The sequence below is a fragment of the Triturus cristatus genome, chromosome 12 (genome assembly GCF_964204655.1).
Source record: "Triturus cristatus chromosome 12, aTriCri1.1, whole genome shotgun sequence".
NCBI classification, from domain to species: domain Eukaryota; kingdom Metazoa; phylum Chordata; class Amphibia; order Caudata; family Salamandridae; genus Triturus; species Triturus cristatus.
This window is the reverse complement of record NC_140595.1, coordinates 68215350-68239043: the sequence shown is the minus strand read 5'-3', so window position 1 is coordinate 68239043 and position 23694 is coordinate 68215350. Positions and strand designations below refer to the sequence as shown.

General features: G+C 49.3%; 1 protein-coding gene across 1 annotated transcript in view; it reads left to right on the top strand.

The window, feature by feature from the left end:
* Positions 1 to 23694, top strand: part of LOC146772517 (lectin BRA-3-like) — a 32046-nt gene that overhangs the window by 6174 nt on the left and 2178 nt on the right. Inside the window, exon 5 of the mRNA XM_085637989.1 lies at positions 817 to 926. Coding sequence (XP_085494115.1) covers positions 817 to 926 — 110 coding nt within the window. The remainder of the gene's footprint in view (positions 1 to 816; positions 927 to 23694) is intronic.

Here is a 23694-nt window from a genome sequence, read left to right as displayed (position 1 = left end):
CAGCAGGAGGTGCTTCCATAGACAGCAGAAGAAATGTCTTATCCCTGTACAGAGATATGCACCATACATGAAGCATCAGTGAAAGATCCTCTCCCACAGAGAACTAATAAAGCCGTAGTAACAGTGCAGGCTTCAGCCGCACATAGGCCGAGAACTAGATGTGCAAACTACTCACAAACAGAGCAGATGTAGCACAAGGAGTAGCAAACATTTACCACAACAACATTTGTAAGCACAAGTTGTAATGGTCCCGGCAACCCTCACCCAGTACACATGTTCATTACAGCTGACAGCTGTGCAAACCTCTTCTCATAAAAAGATATATGGCGATGTATGGAGATGGTGTGGGGAGAGAGGGGACGGTGTTAGCAAATCCAGGATTGAAGACAGGAAAAAAGGAAGCACAAAATGTGCTTGCACTTATGCAAGCAGCGCACGCTACTCTGCTTGGACACTGTGGCACATTCTAATAAAGCTGGCGGTGGTTACAGACCTGCAGGAGTGCAATAGTGTTTGATAGATCTAAAATGATAAATACATTTAATTTAAATTGAATTTCATTTTTGAAGGCACATTTTAGTGAGAGCGGTTGCTGCACCACAAGTCAAAAGACCTGTTACTCCCAGCAGGCATTTTTCCATACAAAGGGTTTTGGTCAGTACATTTTCAGAATCCTTGCGGGCACCCAGCTCCATTGTATCCATGAGTTGTCTAGCATCAAAAGTGGCCACCTGTGTCTGAGACAGGTCACAAATACCCCAAGTACTCTGAGATTTGTGATCTTTTACAGAACCTGTTCCCTTTGCTCTCCTGCAGCTCTTCATCTCAAACACGACAAAGACGGAGATCCACTGGATTGGCCTGACGGACAGGGATCAGGAAGGTGTCTGGAAGTGGGTGAACGGTCTCAGTTTGCAATCAGAAGCGTAAGTCGCCTTCCAACCAAAACGAACACGATTTATATTTCTGTAAATTATAGTTTCTGGTTTTACCTTATTTTATTTATCAAACCACTGAATCTAGAACAGCAACGTGTTAACTAATGGTAATAAGCATAGGCAAAGCCAGTAGGTCTCGCTTACAGTCCTTGGTGAGTTTGTGCAAGCAATAACTCATGTTACCTGCTCAGTCATTTATACTTGAACTCATACATCCAATCAGCTATCACATGGCTCATTACTGTATAATTAAATTTGTCAAGAAAGGTAGTATGAAAGGAACCAAGGAATACATCAGATTAAATGAATGTGTTAAACTCAGAATCTAGAATTGATAGTATTAGACGATTTGCATCCAAATAGGAGATGGCTGAACAAAAACGAGATCAGAGATGTAATTTCACAGGTGGAAGAAGAGAAATAGAAAGAAAGTCCAAGGATCACATACCATTGGGCGGCATTTTGGGCTTGTTTTCATATTCAGACTGTACCCTATAAACACCCAGCCTACAAATAGGGTGGTATTTACCTGATGTTCAGTTAGGGGCCCATTTTGATTGAAGCGTATTGGAATTGAGGATCATGTACTAATAGGAGAAGGTATTAAACCATACTGAGGTCACCGAAGAGCACAAGTGCCCTTTCACCTTCTTAGATTTCAACTGGTTGTACTAAAACCCTGGAGTGCACAATTTGCTCCCAGGTTGAAATCCTGAATTTGGCCGCATTCGGGAGATTGTACCCAAATCAGAATTGTCAATGGAATGAAGACGTGAACTGTAAGTGGCAGACGATGAAGGGGAAGAGAAGGAGTGGAGCTTTGAATCCTTTTGAAAGACTTTTCACACAAACCCCAACTTCAGGAAAAAATTGTGCAAGAGTAAATTGAGGAATGATAAGGATAGGGGAAAGGAGATGGTCAGTAGCAGAAAAGAGTGGGCACGGCTGAGAAGAAGAGAGCGTATAGAGGACACAAGTAGAGCAGAGTCATAATAAAACAGGGGCTTGGCAGACAGACAAATCAATGAGATAGGGCAATCTCTTCCAGGCGATTTGAGTCAAAACTTTATTCAGCACAATCTCATTGGACCATAAAAGAACAAACAGTATAAAATTGCTACAACAACAGAAGTAAAAGATTTGTTTAAAAAGACTGGGAAGTGATCATGCAATAGTAGTAGGCAGCTCAGCGAAAGAACGTTAGCTACAAATAGCACCTAAGTGGCTTCTCCAGCATGGAACTACTCCAGCAACACAAATAAAAACAGTTCAAAAAGACAGGGGAGTGATCGTGCAATAATGATAAACAGCTCAGCTAAAAAACATCATCCGTAAATAGCACCCAGACAGGCTACCCCAATATGAAAACAAACTGTGCACAGCATTAATAGGAGAACCATCTAAAATAGGCAAAAACTATGTGTAACTAGATATGCTTTTTCTAGTTTGAATCACACTCCATATATAACAGGCTATTCTAAAGCACGTAGTATGATCCTCCAATGTGAACAGGTGCTGTGGAGCAACATTATAATCCTTGATACTATATTCAACAAAGGTCGGTATCAAGAAAAATCTCCTTGGACCGTCGTAGAAACGACAGAATAATGTACAGTGCTGGGTGCTCTGCTTCGAATTGAGCCCTCTCATCCCCATCTCATTTGCTGACGCCCTGGAAAAGACGCAGACCCTTGGATTTTACATTTTTTGGACCCTTTGTTGGGCTTTCAGCAAGCTCCTTTTCAACTAACGTGTGATCTTTTACGCTCCCTCACCTATTCCACTGAGAGCTTGTGGTTTTGTCGCCGCATTCTTCCTCTCTCTTACCCTCTTATTTGAGCTCCCTCCCCACAAGGTAACCTGATTAAAATGGAGATAAGTCCTGATCCTAACGTTAACAATGCCTTCATCATCAACTACCCAGCCAACCTCTCCAAGAACGCAGCAAAACAGGGGAGGAGCCTAGCGCTTGACCAAGATGGCCGCGTGAGCTTTGAGCTCCCGAGACCCTCGTGCCCTCCGTCGACTATCCTGTCTCTAATCCTGTTTGCATGCATGGCATCGTGCAGATGACTTATCAGGGAGGCGATTGATGCTACCCGCGGTCGGATCGCCCACCGGGAACCGGAGTTATGCATGGCGGAAGATTGAGGCCTATCTCCGAGGGATGCCAGGGGCTAGAGTTGGCAGGATGCCCGACCTCTAATTGAACAACAGCGGCCAGGCGAGTTGTGAACTACCGGACGGAGGTCCCTATCCTTTCACTTTCACTTTCTCGCCCTTTGTTGGCCCTGCCCAGGGAGTGCTCTCGGCTGCTTTATTATCATTTGGACGCTCTGCACGCTACTCTGGCGGCCCATGGCAGGACTGAGCACTCCTGCCTCCTTTCGCTGAGAGAGGGTCGTCCTGTTTGAACCGACCTGCTTGAGCCAACCATGTCGGGCAAAGCAGAGGTGGATCGGCTGAAGCCTAAGGCCACCAGGCGGGGAGCCTATACTCAGGCCAATAATATGGACCGCTACGCCCAGCAGAAGGGGTCACCGGGTGGACCGAGCCAGTCGCCGGATGCACAGAAGACTGCCTCACCCTTGGCCCCGGAGCTCTCGCTCCAGGATGTCATGGGCGCGCTCGAAGGGCTGCAGACTTCGATTGGGAGACAGTTTGATGCCCTGGCGCACAAAGTGGATGCCATCTTGGTGGACGTTAATCTGATCTGCGCGGATTTGGGCAAAACGAACGAACGAGTTAAAACCCTGGACCTCAAGACCACGGGCCTCGCTGATGATGTCTCGGAACTACAGACCGAGGTCCGTAAGTTGCGGACCGAGAGTGATCTCGCCGCCCGTCGGCTGGAGGACTTTGAGAGCCGGGCCAGGCGCAACAACATGCGCGTTATCGGGGTCCCGGAGTCCTCGGACGAGACTTCTGTAGACCTGCTAGTGGAGGACTTGGTGCTTAACCATCTGCAGCCTAAGGGTCTTGGAAAGTTTTTCGCAGTTGAGAGGGCCCATAGGGTGCCGGGTGGTAGGCCCAAGGTGGGAGCCCCACCGAGGCCGATTGTCGCCCGGCTCTTTCATTTTCGAGATCGGGACGCTATCCTGCAAGCATCGAGGGTGACGGGCCCGGTCCCCTTCCAGAACGCGTCGGTGAATTTCTATCCTGACTTCACCCAGCAGGTGCAGAGGCAGAGGCAGGGCTTCCTGGGGGTGAAGAGGCGGCTTCGGGAGAGGGAACTGAAATATGCCATGCTCTTCCCTGCCAGACTACGTGTGGTGTACGAAGACCGAACATTCTTTTTTGAGTCGCCTGTCATGGCCGATGAATGGCTGGACGCTCTGCCCCGACGACGGACGGGAGAGGACACTGCCGCAGACGGGGACAGTGGCCGGGATGAACAAGGTTGATGTCTTCGGAACCGGACTGACTCGATTTGACTCTAGCTAATGACTTGAACAGAATGCAGTAAATACGGAGGGTTGTGGGAGGACGAGGGGAGCTCTTTCCTCCCTTAGGGTACTTTTTGTAGATTTTGGGTTTGGTAGGGCGACAGGCACACTGCAAGTTGGGGGGGCTTTGTAAGCTGCAGCAGGGGTGCAGGGTGGGGGGGATAGTTGGGATTTTGGGTTTGTTGTTGGGGGGTTTGTTTCTGCAAGGCGTATTGATTATTTTCAGGACTGTTCCATGGTGGCTCTTCGGGTGTGGGGTTGGCCTCCTTACGTTTGGGGATGGGGGGTAGGGGTTTAAGTGTTATTAGCTGGAATGTTAATGGTTTGGGGGATCGCATTAAGCGCGGGATTGTTTTGCAATTTTTGAAACGGTCATTGCCGGATGTCGCCCTACTGCAGGAGACGCACGTTATAGGTAACACGTGCTATGCTCTTAATAGGAAGGGTTATAAATTCATAGCTCATTCGGGATTTTCCTCTGGATCCAGGGGTGTGGGCATCCTAGTCAGAGCCTCGCTACCATTTGAGGTGGACTCCACCATTGTTGACGATAGGGGAAGGTTTGTGGCGGTGGCGGGGCGGTGGGAAGGAAGAACTTTGGTTTTAGTTTCGGTTTATGTCCCGCCGGCCCTGCAGGCCTCCACGTTTACAGATCTGGGTAGGGCCTTGCTGGATCTCCCGGGGGGTATGCTTGTGGTGGGGGGTGATTTCAATGCTGTCGGCTCTGGGCTGCTGGATAGATACCCGCCCAGAGACACAGGGGGGGCTCAGAAGTGGCTTCCAGACTTTCTTGACACACTTGGCCTGATAGACTGCTGGAGGCTCCGGCACCCCACACAGAGCCAATACACCTTCCACTCCGGAGCGCATGGTAGCCTCTCTAGGATTGATTACCTGCTCACTCTGGCTGCGCACGCCTCAATGGTGTCCGAGGCCAGGCACATGGCGCGTGGTATATCGGACCATTCGCCAGTGTGGGTCAGGCTGGATGTTGGCCGTGAGGGAGGGGGAAGGGTGGCTCCTATTAACCCTTGGTACTTCCGAGACCCCAAGATGCGCAGCGCACTGGTGAAGACAGTTGATAATTTTTTCAAGGACAATCAGGGATCCGTGGACTCGGCAGTGTCGCTGTGGGAAGCATTTAAGACCGTGCTGCGAGGGGAGGCCCTCTCCCTTGTAGTGAAGGCCAAGCGGCGGAGAGATGGCGAGGTTATGCAGGTTGAGGAGGAGATCGTGGCTTTGGAGGGAGCGCTAGAGGAGGAGGTTACAGAGGCCTCACTGCATGAGCTGAGCGTGAAGCAAGCCGAGTATAAGGACCTGGTGACGAATGCCGCTAAGACCCTCAGTAGGGAACAGCAGGGCCGCTTGTATGATGTTGGTGACAAGGCCGGGAAACTCCTAGCTTGGCTGGACAAAAAAGAACGGGTTAATAGAGTAGTGCCGGAGGTGACGGGAGAGGGGGGAGAGGTGATTGTGGAACCTGAGAGGACTGTACAGTGCTTCACGGACTATTTCCGTATGGTTTATGCCTCAGTGTCGGATAGGCCGCCCGAGGACTCGCGTGACCTCTTGCGTGATATCGCTTTGCCCTGTCTATCCGACGTAGATAGGGACGATCTGGATGGACACATAACTGTCGATGAGGTGGCGGGAGCTATCCGCGCGCTGAACTCGGGCAAGGCCTCGGGCCTGAATGGCTTGCCAATTGACCTGTATAAGCTGTTTCCGGAAAGGGTTGCCCCTCACCTGCGCGCCATGTTCGTGGAGGCGCGGGGGAGTGGGACCCTCCCGTTGGATCAGCGACTGGCGACAATTGTTGTTATACACAAAGATGGTAAACCCCGAGATAAGTGTTCCTCATATAGGCCTATCTCACTTCTTAACGCCGAGCCGAAGATTCTGGCTAAAGTCCTTGCGGCCCGATTGATCAGGGTACTTGGAGACCTGATACATCCGGATCAATCCGGTTTTATTCCGCATCGTAACACTGCGTTAAACCTTCGGCGCCTTCATGGTGTAATCGCCAGGGCGGGCACGCTGCGTGAACCAGCGGTTGTGGCGTCTCTCGATGCCACGATGGCTTTTGATACGGTGGAATGGGCATATTTGTGGGCTGTGCTGGCCAAGTTCGGCTTTGGCCATGGTTTTGTGAGCTGGGTGAGGTTACTGTATGAGGGACCCCTTGCGAGTGTGGTGGTAAATGGCCGGGCGTCGACTCCGTTTCAGCTTGGGAGGGGCACTCGGCAAGGTTGCCCCCTGTCGCCATTGTTGTTCGCCCTCGCCCTTGAGCCACTGGCGGCGTGGATACGCTGGAACCCGGATATACGGGGACTTAGATGGTCGCCCGAACACGAGGACCGCATTTCGCTATATGCTGATGACATCCTGTTGTATCTTGCCTCGCCCCAGAAATCACTGATAGTGGTCTGTGACGTTCTTACATCTTTCGGTAGGAATTCGGGTCTCGTCATCAACTGGAGTAAATCGTATCTATATGTTCTGAGTGGCGAGGTTCCACCGATCCCGCGAACTTGTTCGATCCAGATCGCTCAGCAGGGCTTCGTGTATCTGGGGATCTTTATCTCCACGGACTCCGATTTGCGGTATGAGAGGAACCTGCTCCCCCCCCTAGCGCGCCTGCGGCGGGATGTAGAGGGCTGGCGGAGGCTGCCGCTCTCCCTCGTTGGGCGCGCTGCCTTGTTCAAAATGATGTCTCTTCCCCGGTTCCTCTACGCATTGCAGAATACTCTAGATTGGGTACCGGCCAAATACTTTCGGGAGATCGAAAGCCTCCAACGAACGTTGTTGTGGGACGGGCGGCCGCGAATAGCAATTGCTAAGTTGACGCTTCCATGGTATGATGGGGGTATTGCGCTTCCAGACATCCGACGCTACTATTGGGCCACCCAGCTGAGCGCGATTAATCATGGTCTCTATGGCCCTGCCCTCAGCCCTGGTTATGCCATGGATAGGTGGTTGCTGCGTGGTGGTAACTATCACAGGGCGTTGTACTCGCGGTCCCTGGACTCGTCCCTCACGGGGCCCACTGGGGTGGCGGTGCGTGTGTGGAAGATGGCAACTGACTCGCTGGGCTGGAAGGATAGGCTCACCCTCGCTACCCCGCTGTTTGAATCTGAAAGATTGGGTAGGCTTTGGCATACAAAAGGTTTTGATAAATGGGACCTGATTGGCATCTCCAGGGTCGGAGATGTGCTGATTAAGGGGAGGGTGAAGTCCTTTGAAGAGTTGCAGAAGGAGTATGAGCTGGGGACTTCCGAGTTTTTCCGCTATGTTCAGGTGCGTCATGCCCTCCGGTCAGTCCTCGTGGAGGGTGAGAAGGTGCCTGAGTCCTCCCCTTTGGAGGACCGGATCCTTGATGGCCATATGCCTGAGAGCATGATCTCGCTCATCTACAAGAAATTGATAAACGTCCGGGCGGATACGCTTCTGGGGCTGCGGGACCAGTGGACTAGGGATGGACTCGAGTTGGATGACGAGGATTGGCAGTCTGCTGTTTCCTCTCCCAAGGAGGTTGCGATCCCGTCGCGTCTGAGGCTGGTGCAGCTTAAAATACTGCATCGAGTGTATGTGACGGGGCCAAGGCTGGTTCATATGGGATTCTCTGAGGAAGGCCTATGTAGGAGGGGATGTGGTATGGTGGGTACTTTCCTGCATATCATCTGGGAATGTGGTGTCATCACGGAATTCTGGAGGAGAGTCCATGCAGTGATGGGGGAGGTGACGGGCATTGCTATGCAGCCGGAAGCGCGGTGTTGTCTCCTGAATGTCTGGGGGCCCACTGATCACGATGCGGCACAGAACCAATGGGTGACTCTGGGTAACATGGTCGCTAAGAGAGACATCGCGCGATTGTGGGGCTCCGTGGGGCCCCCCACATTGACCGCGTGGAAAGAAAATATGGATTGGAGTATGCTTAGGGAAAAGACAGTATATTGCGCTAGAGGCCGCCCTCGGAAGTGGCACGCCATCTGGGGGCGGTGGAATCAATACAGGGGGGGAATTTGTCTTGCCCCTGATTTGGATCCCCCCGAGGAACAGCTTTCATCTTGACATTCTTTCCAGCCCAGTATATAAGATGTGATGATTAATTGACTTCTTGGGCCTCTGCTGTCCCCCTTCTTCCTCTTATCACAGTACTGTGACTGTTAGATGATTGGGGTCCGGCCTCCCCTGGGGGGCTATCACCATGGGCATTCAGTGTTCTTGCCTTGCTGGGGTTTGTTGTGTGTTTGTGTTTACTTAAAAATTGAATCTTTTCACTGCTCCTTTAATGCAATGTGGACGCTTCTTGGTCCTTCTCTATCGAAGCTGCCGAACCTCCGGGTTGTCGGCTGAATAGCTGTGTCCAGACTCTTGGAGAAATAAAGGTTTTTAAAAAAAAAAAAAAAAAAAAAAAAAAAGAACGCAGCAAAACATTTCAAACATTAAATCCTCAAGGCTAGCCCAGAAACTCTAGTTTCCGACCCCTATTTCTGTACTAACAAGGGTAACAAGGTGAACGACCTTATTCTCTATACTGGGAAACGGGCGTGCTGGCGCACAGTGCTCTACTCTAAGCTGCGAATATCAGATTCTAAAAAAACTCCCCATGGTCTCAAGCTTACAACGTCTCCCTCGCCCTTCCTCAAAGCCACCACCACTATCACCCTCTACAATGATGGGATCATTCTAATACAAGCCTCCAATGACAACCTTGCTAAATTGGCCAGGATCTACCCCACCCTTAAGAAACTGTTATACGGCAACTCCACTGACCGCTATACAGCCACCACCTCTCCGTTGGGATTAGCTAGTTCCCCCCCACTATCAATCTCCCTCCCTGAATCCCTACCCCTCTGGCAACCTCAGAACCTCTTCGCCCTCGGTTGGTCGGCGTCAACCCCCCAGATCACCACCTCAGCTATCTGACGGTCATGTGGTCTCACTCACCCCGTCGACTGTCAGCCCAACTCTGAGTGACTCTCGTGATGGGTGGATTCCTCAAACTATTTTATCTCAGCGATTAACCTTTGATACCCTTTCCTCCTCCCTTTTAACTTTGCCCCCAGCCAGGCCGGTTTCTGGGCAACGTTCACCTTTGGATTCTTTTCAAGCCAACTCTCTGATCAATGACCTCCCCCCATCTGCGATGGTTCATTCCTCACTTTCGAACTGTCCTCTAGTACTTTCCAACCAACCACCTAGCCATGAACCTCCCTCCACCATAGTCAACCCTACAGTTCTTCTCCATGGCCCGATGTCACCCTCAGTCTCTCCTGCACTCCCTTCCTCCCCCGACCATTACTCAGTTTTGGCAGCACGCCTTGATGATATATCTCTACAACTGTTAAATCTCTTGGCTGAGTTACATGACGTGAAGGCCCTTTCGAAAGATCTTCTCACCATGCTCAGTAGTAATAATTGGCCCAGAGTCTCTACAGGACTTAGCGATCACAATGGGCAGTTTTTAGCAACCACCATCTCGAAATCTATTCCCTCTCCAAACCCGCCACCCTGACCCAGATGCCTTAAGCCAGGCCTAGCGGCTACTGATCCTCAAGACCATCTCTCTTCCTGCTCCCCTTGGTCCAATGCTAACCTGACCCCTCCGAGGCAAATACACTCCATTCTTCCCAACCCAAACAGAGACCCTTCCCGCAATCTGAGATGCAACATTTCTGACAACCTCACTAGGGTGAATATCACCCGGACTTCTTTCCCCTCGAATCCGCTTCGCCTCAAGTGCGTACTATTAAATTGCAGATCAGCCAGTAAACACGCCTCTGATATCTTTGACCTCATCCAACACAACAATTTAGATATTATCATCCTCACTGAAACTTGGCTAAATCCAGCTTCTACTCCTATTTTAGACCTCCTAGTACCTCCCACTCATGATATAATCAGGCTTGACAGAAATCTGAAATTGGGTGGTGGTCTAGCCTGCATTTATAGGAATACTCTCTTGAACTCTCAGGTGGAGTCCTCTCCCCCCTCCTCCTGCGAATATCTTTGTCTCAGCATCTCAAGTAAGAACCTACCAATCTGTAAACTTCACACCTTTTATCACCCACCGGGAGTGAATCTTCCTTTCATTGAGCACTTAATGGATATCATCTCTAACAATGTCGACTCTTCAGTATCACAAATCTTCCTAGGGGACTTCAACCTGCATTGGTCGAAACACAATGACCCAGCGGTATCCCGCCTCAAATCATTTCTAAATGATCATGATTTGTCACAGCACTGTGATCAACCTACCCACTCGAAAGGGGAAATCCTTGACCTCATCATCTCCAAGGAACAGACCATCTCCTTGAATCCATAACTCTTTGTGATTGGTCGGACCATCACAGCATCCTTTTCTATTTTAACAGAGAGGTGATATTGAGGAAAGCTCAACCGCTTAAAACTAAGATTCTGAAACGAGATCTCAGATCTATAAACCGCGACAAACTAGCTGCTCATTGTAAATCTGTCCTCTCCTCCCAAGCTGACTTGGTTGAGGTGCAATCTCTCAAGGACCACAACAATTCGAGCATCGCCAAGATCATGGACGACATTGCTCCACTCAAGCTTAAAAATACCTCATCAAAAATTTCCAAAATGTGGTACAACGAAAACTTACATTCCGACCGTCGCAATCTTAGAGCAGCTGAAAGATCCTGGCGTTCCAATCCTTCCTCGGAACAACTAAAACTTCTAAGAGTTGTCAGAGGCCTCTACAACAAACAGATCAAGAAAGCTAAGGTTGACTACTTCAGATTACAACTAGATCAAGCGGCAAATCGCCCCAAGAAATTCTTTGAACTTGTCAAACAGCAATCTGTTACTGCTCCAAGCCTCTCTGATTTGAATGGCAAACCACCCTCTTGCGAGGAATTTGACACTTTCTTCACGGAGAAATCCCGATTCATCTCCATGGACCTCGCCTCTAAGAAGGCCCTATTGCCCCCTTCTTTAGCTGCCTCGCCCTCTGACTTCCCTGAAAAGCGTATCCCGACCGTCGTTGACGCTAAGAACAATGCTTCATAGGGCTCCTTCTCCTCTTTTAGTGAAAATGACATTGAAAAAATTCTCCAGACTATCAACCCGTCTAACCACTTCGGGGACCCGCTGCCTCCAGCCATCTTCAAAGAGATCAAGAGCACTCTCATCCCCACCTGGACCACGATTGTAAACACCTCCTTATCTCAAGGCTTGATCCCCGACTGCCTAAAATCAGCCCAGGTCTCACCTATTCTAAAAAAAACTCAACGCTGACAAATCAGATCTCAATAACTTCCGTCCTATCTCCAACATCTCCACCCTAGCGTAACTTCTTGAAAAATGTGTCCAATCCCAGCTCTGTGCTCACATTGAGACCTACCAACTCTTAGACCATCATCAATCCGGTTTCCGGAGTGGTCACAGCACATTTTTGATGACATCCTGAAAATGCTTGACAAAAACTAATCCTGCCTCTTGATCCTCCTTGACCTCTCCCCTGCATTTGATACGGTCAATCATGACATTCTCCTATCCATCCTACAGAACAGACTGGGTTTCTCGGATCGGGTGCTCCACTGGTTCTCATCCTTACTTCTCCACAGATCTCAAAGATTCAAGGCAAACCACTCTCTCTCTCAGCCCTCCCCAGTACTTATGGGGGTCCCCCAAGGATCGGCCCTTTCTCCTAGCCTCTTCAACCTTTTCCTGGAACCTCTTACTAACTTACTTAACTCTATGAATATTCTCTTCCACATGTATGCCGACGACACACAACTCTATTTGAAAATTTCATCCCCGGACAACATCATCTCACTAAATTCTATCCTCACGTCGACCCAAAATTGGTTAACCGAGAACCATCTCCTGCTCAACGCTTCCAAAACGGAATTCTTGCTCATCTCCCCGCCGAACCACACCCCCAAGATCGATCTCTGGTTGCCTCACCTCACGGCTCTCAACTGTACTCTGATCATCAGAGACTCAGCCAAATCGCTCGGAGTCACAGTGGACAAGCACCTGAGTATGAAGACTCATATCAGCAATGTCTGTAAGGGAGCGAACCACCTGATGAGGACATTCAGAATGATCAAACCCTTCCTGCCACAAAAGGATTTCAAGCAGGTGGTACAAGCTCTTGTCTTACCAAGGTTAGACTATGGCAGTGCAACTCTCTGTGGTCTTCCTAAATACGCCTTGGCTCCACTTAGGGCCTCGCTGAACTCTGCTGCAAGACTGATCACAGGCTCCAAACGAAATGAGCACATATTCCCAGTCCTTAAATCTCTCAACTGGTTACCCTTTGAAGCACGAATCCAGCTAAAGATTGCAATCCTGACGCACAAAGCCCTTCCCTACAATACTCCCACTTATCTAGCGCAAAAACTTGAATTATCCTGTGGGGTGAGGGCATCTAGAAGCGCCTCTACTCTCCTCCTGAAACCTATCACCCATAGCAAAAAGAGAACTTGTCACCGAGCCTTCTCTGGCGCTGCGCCTAAAATATGGAACTCTCTTCCTCCGGATGTACGCAGACTCGCCTCGACGACGGCTTTTAACCCTTTCACTGCGGCGGGAATTCCGCCGCAGCGCTGGGGGGGGTTTGGGGGCACCGCGGCTCATGACGGAGTGATTCCGTCATGAGCCGCGGTTGAGCTGTGCTCATGACGGAGTGGTTCCGTCATGACTCCGCCCACTGCGCTAATCGCCCGCACAGGAGGGGAATTAGCGCCGCGTGGACGGCGCGGCCGCCAACGGCCGCAGCATGACGGAACCACTCCGTCATGAGCACACGGCGACCGTGGCTCATGACGGAGTGGTTCCGTCATGAGTGGGGAAGGGGTTAAACCAAAATCCAAAAGATTCTTAATGAGCAATTTCCTACCATAAGCAGTTGTGGCACTCATAAGGCGGCTGTCTCTGTGTTCCTAGCCCCATGGCACAACTAACAGTCACGGATCGGATCGTCTGCATAATATTATACCTTTTATGTGTACCATTGCTTACTGTTTATCATTGTTTTTTATTTTATTTATTTATTATTTTCTTTACACAATTGCTGTGTATATTTCATTTTGTCCTCTCTACCAACTTATTGTAAAGCGCTCTGATATCCTTCGGTATCTTGTTCGCGCCATATAACACTTTATAAATAAAGAAATAAATTACATTGGCATGGTACTGGGCCTCTGTGCCAGTGATTCGTAATGGGGAAGGTAACAAGGTGGTTTACTATGCTCAGCCGCCACCTTGTAAAAACAAAGCGGTGTTGAGTGTTGCTCACTTAGGAAAGATACAATTGGAGGCCCTCAGGTACGGTGCCCGACAAATTAGAGACAATTGTTGATTTTTGGACTCAACAAGAGCCCTCTTTTCTTTCCTGTAAAAGAACTATTGATGGACAGAATGCAGAACAATGTCATACATTCACCCCAGTACAGAGATCTGGGCCTAAATCCATCATTTTTTGCTCATCATGCCATTCCAGTTTGGACCCAGCCATATGCAAATCAGTCTTGACCCTGTGCCCCATGGGAACTGTCCAGCCCGAACTGCCAGGCCAGGTCCTCCCTGGACTGGAAACAAGCATCCTAGGACCGGTTTCGGGGTTTCACCCCTTTTCAGCCAGGATAGCTTGATTCCAGTGGCATGGAGAGCACGGGACTCACGTCTGAGCATACACGTCCCACTCGGGGTGACAAATGCAAAAAGAACTATTGATGGACAGAATGCAGAACAATGTCATACATTCACCCCAGTATAGAGATCTGGGCCGAAATCCATCATTTTTTTGCTCACCATGCCATTTCAGTTTGGACCCAGCCATATGCAAATCAGTCTTGACCCTGTGCCCCATGGGAACAGTCCAGCCCGAACTGCCAGGCCAGGTCCTCCCTGGACTGGGAACAAGCATCCTAGGACCTGTTTCGGGGTTTCACCCCTCTTCAGCCAGGATAGCTTGATTCCAGTGGCATGGAGAGCACGGGACTCACGTCTGAGCATACCCGTCCCACTCGGGGTGACAAATGCAAAAAGAACTATTGATGGACAGAATGCAGAACAATGTCATACATTCACCCCAGTACAGAGATCTGGGCCTAAAGCCATAATTTTTTTGCTCACCATGCCATTCCAGTTTGGACCCAGCCATATGCAAATCAGTCTTGACCCTGTGCCCCATGGGAACAGTCCAGCCCAAACTGCCAGGCCAGGTCCTCCCTGGACTGGAAACAAGCATCCTAGGACCGGTTTCGGGGTTTCACCCCTCTTCAGCCAGGATAGCTTGATTCCAGTGGCATGGAGAGCACGGGACTCACGTCTGAGCATACCCGTCCCACTCGGGGTGACAAATGCAAAAAGAACTATTGATGGACAGAATGCAGAACAATGTCATACATTCACCCCAGTACAGAGATCTGGGCCTAAATCCATAATTTTTTTGCTCACCATGCCATTCCAGTTTGGACCCAGCCATATGCAAATCAGTCTAGACCCTGTGCCCCATGGGAACAGTCCAGCCCAAACTGCCAGGCCAGGTCCTCCCTGGACTGGAAACAAGCATCCTAGGACCGGTTTCGGGGTTTCACCCCTCTTCAGCCAGGATAGCTTGATTCCAGTGGCATGGAGAGCACAGGACTCACGTCTGAGCATACCCGTCCCACTCGGGGTGACAAATGCAAAAAGAACTATTGATGGACAGAATGCAGAACAATGTCATACATTCACCCCAGTACAGAGATCTGTGCCTAAATCCATCATTTATTTGCTCTCACCATGCCATTCCAGTTTGGACACAGCCATATGCAAATCAGTCTTGACCCTGTGCCCCATGGGAACAGTCCAGCCCAAACTGCCAGGCCAGGTCCTCCCTGGACTGGAAACAAGCATCCTAGGACCGGTTTCGGGGTTTCACCCCTCTTCAGCCAGGATAGCTTGATTCCAGTGGCATGGAGAGCACGGGACTCACGTCTGAGCATACCCGTCCCACTTGGGGTAAGAAATGCAAAAAGAACTATTGATGGACAGAATGCAGAACAATGTCATACATTCACCCCAGTACAGAGATCTGGGCCTAAATCCATAATTTTCTTGCTCACCATGCCATTCCAGTTTGGACCCAGCCATATGCAAATCAGTCTTGACCCTGTGCCCCATGGGAACAGTCCAGCCCGAACTGCCAGGCCAGGTCCTCCCTGGACTGGAAACAAGCATCCTAGGACCGGTTTCGGGGTTTCACCCCTCTTCAGCCAGGATAGCTTGATTCCAGTGGCATGGAGAGCACAGGACTCACGTCTGAGCATACCCGTCCCACTCGGGGTGACAAATGCAAAAAGAACTATTGATGGACAGAATGCAGAACAATGTCATACATTCACCCCAGTACAGAGATCTGGGCCTAAATCCATAATTTTTTTGCTCACCATGCCATTCCAGTTTGGACCCAGCCATATGCAAATCAGTCTTGACCCTGTGCCCCATGGGAACAGTCCAGCCCGAACTGCCAGGCCAGGTCCTGGGGTGAATGTATGACATTGTTCTGCATTCTGTCCATCAACTGTTGTTTTTGCATTTGTCACCCCGAGTGGGACGTGTATGCTCAGACGTGAGTCCCGTGCTCTCCATGCCACCGGAATCAAGCTATCCTGGCTGAAGAGGGGTGGAAGCATTATCTTCCACTTGAAGAGGACAACAAGAAGAATAACCTCTCAGGCCCCCTCCATACATAGCAGCAGAAAGGGCTCTTGCTTTGTAAATTTTGACTATTTCCCTAATAGGTCGACTGCTAAGTTTACGGGAGAACCTAAACATTCCCTCGCACACTGTACTAATTTTCGATCGAGATTTTTAAATATGTTAAGTCCATAAACCATTGTTAGTGAAAAGGATATCTAAGTAGCAAAATTAATTGAGCTTTACGATGGGAAAGCCCTTGATAAAAAATATTTTACACTTCTGGATGTTTCTACCACACGTCATCGTAAATGTTTTAGCTATATTGATCATTAATTTCCTAGCCTTCATAAAGTCTGCAAAAGTGTCCATCAGTCTCTGCAGACCGACAACACCCAAACATTTTAAGACCATGTCATCTGCATTCGAAAGCCCTGGGACCGAACGTCCAACAACTATAGGTGAATTGGCCTGAAGAGTCTGCAGGGCACCATCCACTCCATTGATAACAAGCATTGGCATAGCCAATAGGTCTCGCTTTTGGGACCTTATAACTATTTAGTTATGCAGCACAATATCCTTGGTGCAACAACATCAACTGTTGCAGGGCTAAACACTTATAAGGTCCCAAAGGTGAGTCCTATTGGCCATGCCAATGCTTGTTTTTGTTAGGCGCGGGGAGATTAAGTGATTTGCACAGAATCACATGAAGTTGAGCGTCCTTGCTGAGACTCGACCCGGTTCCCCAGCTCCGAGGTCCACCGCTCTCGCAGTAAGGACTTAACCAATTTATGGTTATTCTTCTTTTTGCCAGTAGGACTGTGAAATGTTTCAACCTTGTTTTTATCTTGTGTTTAGTTAGGCTAAACTCCTATTTGCAAAATGCTTGTTTATGGTTTTAATGCCAGTTTTGTGTGTGTATATCCGCTGTACCTGTTTATCACTCACTTCCAATATTCCTGCACCCTTGAGCAATCTCACCTCATTTGGTAATATGTTGATCTTGCTTGCACTATGGGCCTTCTGTTTTTTTCTGTGGGGTCCCTTCTATGAAGGATCACTGCTATAATATATGTATTATGCGTGTTAAATTGAATCAGCCTAAATCTCGTATTACAAGATGCTCGGCAAATAAGTGTGAGGACCTCTTCCTACATCTTCCTACATTTTATCTGTGAGTTAAATTTCGCAGTCCGGTTCCCGCTTCTGTGTAGTTTTAGTTCGTGGCTTGTGGTTGTCCATATATAGGGCTGTAGATGATGCAGCTATGATTCCTCTTCATCGATCTGCTACGAGTATTAGTTCTAGCATGTTCTGTCTCTTCCAGTGTTCTTTATATCTTCCTCATGTTTCTACGTGTCACAGTATGGCAAAAACTGTCCTGTTTCTAATTGTGACCTTTCTGCTGTTTTCTCTAGGGAGCCTAAGGCTCCAGTTTCTTACAAGTGGTCTGCTTTTATGCAGCCCCATTTGTTCCAGCTTGCATGTTTAGTTCTCTATCCATATGTGTGAAGACAAATTCAGGTATTTCCTTTACCATGAGCTGCTTTGTGTATGGACGTAGGGTACCCCTTCATGGTCTTCCGTGGTTGTGCTGTCATGTGAGCTAGGTGTAGTTGTTACGGTTTGTGTTGTTTGCGGCGGGGTGTGCGCATAGCTCTCAATGCTCTAATGCTGCGTTGGCTGCACTCGTGTTTTAGTGCTGGCACCTGATCCTCTTCTGTTGTCCACCATACTCTTTCTGCATACAACACCCAATGTTGAACCGGTTGTATTGTTTGAAGTGGTTATGGTGGACGTGTATGCAGTTTCCAAGAGTTGCCAATAGGTCATTTACCCCTGATGAATTGAGAGCTACTCAGACAGGAGGTTTCCTTGCACGGTAGTACATGTATGCTGTAAAGATGCACATGCTTCCATATTTTGGCAGGCAATCACGGCCATTCTCCTGCTACGACTAGCTGAGAGCAATGTGGCTGTGGCTATAACATCTCCCTCTCTCTCGGGGGCGTGGCCTGGTGGTGATGGAGTGAGCAGTGGTGCTCAAGAGCTCCGTCTGGCCGACCGCCATCAAGCTCCATCCTGACCCCCCTCAAGCGAAAAATTGAACTCTGAGGGCCCCCAAACATGCCCAGAGCTGAAGGGAGAGGTAGAGGTTGTAATATGCAGCTGCACCGAAAATAACTAGGCAAGTGCAGCCGCGGAAAACAACGCTGCTCTCACCAGATGGCGGCGCTCATCGGAGCCGAGAGAGAGGCGGCTTGTGGAGCGGATTCCAGGGACTGTGGGAGTACCTGGTGGATCGAGGGAATGAGATGATCTCGTGCCTCTCTGAGGTCACGAGCGGCGGCAGAAGCGACTGGCGGACAGTGGCACCTGGACTTGGTGGTCGGTGACGGGCCGAGACCAGAGTGGCAGTGGTGAGTGCATCAGCCCGGGCCTTGCAGGCTAAGAGGCACAGGCAGTGATGTGAAAAGACGTGGGACCTGCAGCGAGAGCCACGACCCAGGTGACCCTCCGGGGCATCGGAGAGACTGCGGGGCGCTGGAATCAACAGGGCGGGGAGCAGAGGGCGGATGCGGCCCTCTCAAGATGGATGGCCCCCAGCATAGGTGAGCAGTGAGAAGTGACCGGGCAGATGAGCTGTGGAGGGGTGCGCCAGCAGCAGGAGCAAGCGTTTGCCCAGAAGAAAGGCCCGGTGTGTGTAAGCCATACCTATATCCGTTATGTGACCTCGTTTGCGTGTTATTCTGTGCATTTTTACTATGCAGTTTATTTTATACCTTTAAATGCGGCCCCTGTAGTGTATTTTGTAACTTGTAACGCTGGCGGCAGCAGTGTATGTGTTTGCATACTGTTACGGTTACTATACAGCCGCTGGTCTGCTTCCTGTTAACAGTTCTTCCAAGTGCGAAAAAGAGCCCGATGACTAGTTTAAAGTATGTAGATAACAACTGATGGTAGGAGGGCAGGGAGGGGAGAGTTTTGGGCAGGAGGCAAGGATGGGCGGAAAGAAGGAATAATAGAAGACGCAAGAAAGGAGCAGGGCCGAGTGAGCGCAGCAGCGAAGCGAACTCGCTAATTACAAACACATGGTTATAATTACAAACAGATGCTGCTGCTGCACGTAACCGCAAGCCTTAGGTCGTGGGCGGTTAAATTTGTTGGGAAAGGTGGGACATGCACCCACCTTTACCCAATTGCGTGCTGTCTTTTTACAAAGACGCACGCAAACACCAATTAAAATATTGCAGGAAAAATAGCCCCAAGCACGAGCTTGTGAAAAGTGCTGGTCAGCTCCAAGAGGCCCTCTCCTAGGGCAGCACATGCGTGCTGCGCTAGGCTCGACCTACAAAGGGAAAAAAAGAATGCAGCAGGACACAGACCTGCCTGAATCCCCTTTTGATATTAAATGAGGGAGACCATTCTCCATTCCAATCCAATCAGCATTTATAAAGCGTGGCTAATCACCCAATAGGGTATCCAGGCGCTTGCAGGTCCCTGAAGGCTTATTCGAACAGCCAGGTCTTGAGGGCCATTCAGAATTCTGGAATTGAGGTGATCCGGAGGTGTGTGGGGAGGCTGTTCCTGGTCTTTGCTGCATTGTGGGAGAAGGAGCGGTAGATGTGGGGAGTATGGGCAATTGAAAGGGAGGCGGAGCATAGTCTTCTCGACGGTTAGTGAAAGTTCAGGCGGTGGTTCATGTAGGCAGGTCCTTGGTTGTGCAGAGCCTTGTGTGCGTGGGTCATCAGCTTAAATTGGCATCTCTTCTGTACGGGGAGCCAGTGGAGTTTCCTGAGGTGGGGTGTAATGTGGGTTTGTAAGGAAGGCCAAAGATGAGTCTGGCTGCAGTGTTCTGTATGGTCTGAAGTTTCTATAGGAGGTGTGCTGCGAACCCTACATAGAGGGCATTGCTGTAGTCTGGTCGGCTGGTGATGAGGGCTTGTGTTATGGTGCATCTTGTGTGTAGGGGAAGCCTCTTGAAGATCTTACATAGCGTGCACAAACTGAGGAAACAGGCAGAGGAGACGGCATTGATTTGTGATTTCATGGTGAGCTTGTTGTCTATGATGATTCTAAGGTTTCTGGCGTGGTTGGAGGGAGTGGGTGCTGGTCCTAGGTCTGATGGACACCGGGAGTTTGGAATATTAAAATCGCCAGCCCATAAAATGGAACAGTTAGAGTGACTTAGATGCGAAAAAGCATTTAAATCCACAGATGGAGACGATATCGCAGTGGGTGGAATCAAACACGTTATTATAAAAATTCATTAACATTAGATCCGACCCGCCTCTGAAAGATAAAAACACAAACTGATAATATGGGAAGGCAGTGACAGACCTTCTAATAATAGCAGCCAACAAATTAGAAATTAAAATCTGCAGGCTGCCGCTGGCCCGACCTGATGGAGACGGAGTAGCAGCAGTAAATATGGAGGAGAAACCTTCAGCATGGGTTGGTTCAGCACGCCAGGTTTCCTGGAGGCTTGAGAGGTTTCAGTAATATTGAGCCAGTCTGGGGCCATTCATTTGTTTAAGTGATATTACATACCCCATCCTAACCAGAGGTTATTGGTGGAATGCCTATGTCGGGGGGAGCAGGCAGCATTGACTGAACCCCCTAAAAGCCTGAGATGGATTTAAGAGGGTAGGAGCAGGAGGATAAACCATTGGCTCATGACTATGATAGAGAGAGGGACGGATGTTATCGGTAAGGCCATCCGGGGAGATTGGCTGAGGTGTACCCCAACTGTCAAATTGTCACTCAACCACCTGCAGGTCGCTCAAGGCTGCAAACCTATTAAAGAGGAGAAGTTGAAAAAGACGATTACCAGTGGAGGACTGACCAGGAAATAGAATGTCAGGGGCAACATGCACACGGTGTAGGTGGCGGTAGAAAAAGCCAAGTGGGAGAAGCTTAATGTTTACAGAATTAAAGAGGTGAGATTAGGACATCTAGCCTGCAGACCTAGTCTTTAAAATAACCCAATCTCCCTTAAAGGACTTCTTAGATGGGCCAATCCACCCAGTCCTTCGTGCCAACAGAATGTGACCAGCTTTACAGACCGTAAAGATAAATGTGGCCTGAAGCCAGTAGAGGACTTTGTTCTTTAACTGGTCTGGGGACTCGGTGATATGCGGAGACCGGGGAGGGACGTTCGTCATTATCGCAACATAAGGACAGCAGTCAGGTGGTAAATTAATGGTGACATCATTCTAACACCCCTCCTCTAGCCCTCATGTTCCCCGATCCCCGAATTGAATCACCCAGTTGGCCATAAAGTGGCGTAGTGCTGCTGGTAATGCTAGCGGGGTTATTTACGTCAGCACTAAGGGGCTGGGTGGATGGTCCTAGAGGACTTACCCAAAGTCGATTCCCTTCCAGAGTGTAAGGCCCTTTCCAGATCACTCAGCCCAATATCTACTTGAGACTGATGATTTTCTAAAGGGTAGTGGTGCTAAATTGGGTGGGGGGGTGTCTGTCCACAGAACAATTGGTTGGGAAATAGGGTTTGTTTGGGGGCAATTCAGGGAAAGAGTGCAGAGGCCTGGTGTGCCAGAGCATGAGGAAGTTGAGAAGCTATACTATTAGGAGAGGTAGGTAGACTTGACGTAATGCTGCACGAATGATTAATGATAGCCCCCAACCGCACAAGCATTAGCGAATGCGGTGATTCCACCTCCCCTCACAGAATCCAGTAATTTCCTCTGCAAGAGCTCCAAGTCCACGGCAGTAGACACAGTAGTGCTCACTGGGCTGTTCTCAAAAGCACAGGTTGACGGTTTTAATATAGGGGGCATCCTTCCTGATCCCTGGCATCTTTTTCGTTTAGCGGGGCACCCGCATTAAGTGGAGAAGTCCTATCCACTCCAACATTCCACACAGGGAATGAAATTAAAGCTTAATTGGGTTTGGACTTAGTTGGAATCGGGGCTTTATATTTCACCCTCTCGGGTGCTGGGGCAGATCAAAGAAACAATAGCAGATCAATAAAGCAATAGCACCTCCAGAAAACTGGAGTCAAGAAGAATGGCCCAGCCCAGCCTCAGGTATGCCCTTGGCCCGGGCACAACCCGGTTGCTTCCCACAATGTGGAATTCGAAGCGCCACCCTGGCTTTGCTGGACCCTGGGTCCACCTCCTCAGTGGGACTGGCAGTACCTGCGGCACAGTGCTGCAAAGCATCCCATGCTGCAGGATGAAGCCAGCGCTTAAAAGTGTTCCCCTGGTGTTCCTGGATCCTCCTGGGTCCTCTTCCTCAGTGGCCCAAGGCAGTATGGGACAGGTAGTCCCTGGCTACACAGTGGTGCAAAACATCCAGCTCAGTGGGATGAAGGCTGCGAGTGAAAGTGCTCCCCCAGCACTGCTGGACCCTGGGCTCTTCTCCTCAATGGCCTAGGGCAGTATGGGACATGTAGTCCCTGGCTACAGAGCGGTGCAAAGCGTCCCAAGCAGCTGGATGAAGACTGCACTTAAAAAAGTGCTCTCTTGGCATTGCTCGTCCGCCCCTGGCCCAGGCACAGCCCTGCTGCATCCGACGCTGTTGAGGGACCCTGGGCCCTCCTCCTCAGTGGCCTAGGGTAGCATGAGACAGGTAGTCCCTGGCTACTCAGTGGTGCAAAGCGCCCCGTGCAGCGGGATGATGACTGCACTTAAAACTGCTCTCCTGGCTTTGCTGGTCCACCCCTTGGCGTGGGCACAGCCCTGCTGCATTCGACGCTGTTGCTGGACCCTGGGCCCTCCTCCTCAGTGGCCCAGGGCAGCATGGGACAGGTAGTCCCTGGTGGTACAGCAGGCCCGGCTCTAGGATTTTTTCTCTGGGTGCGCCATAAATAAGCATGGGTGGTCCATGAAGCTGAACGGGCCAGTAACTATTTCAGAGATTCAATGTTTTAGGTGTTGTCATTTGTCCTCTTTTGACATTTTTAAGACAATAACCACCACCCAAAGAGCTACAGATTTCGCTTTCTCTGATGCCATTCTGGCTTTGGAAAAGGGGAGGGACTTTTCTTGTCAGAACTTTAAAATGTAGATGCAGAACGTTCAGGTTTAAGCATCCTCCTTATCATGTGCAGAAACAGACAATTATGCAACAAGAAAAGGCCAACTATGCAGCATAATGCGTCACATGTTGTGATTGTATTAGTTCATTATTTTGATATTTTTACGCTTGCTAACACTAGACATAGATTGCACCTCATTGGTACCAGTTCAACACCTAAATATAGATATAAGTAACCAGAAGGTGACCAGTCAACCTCAGGAAAGAACCTTCTACTCCGCGCCACCACATGTTGATGCGCTTTTATTAACTTTTGAACCGTTTGAGCTAAAAACCTTTTTAAAAATCTGCAGATTCTGCAGAAGATAATGGATTATGTGGCAAATGAATAGCTATGCTACACATGCCACGTCTGCACAGTCACATAATTCCAGTGGCCCTGCATATAGGTCCCTGCACAAGAAATCATTCTATCACTTGTAATAATCGACATACAAATTAATATGGCGTCAATTAATGATGAGTAGAATGTTTTTTCATTTAGCCAATGAAAACATAAAATATTTTTTTTTAACTTTTTCCATTAATTTATTTTTTATGTAATGCTGCAAGATAGTAATGGCCTCACAGCAGAAAGAGAATAGAAAAAA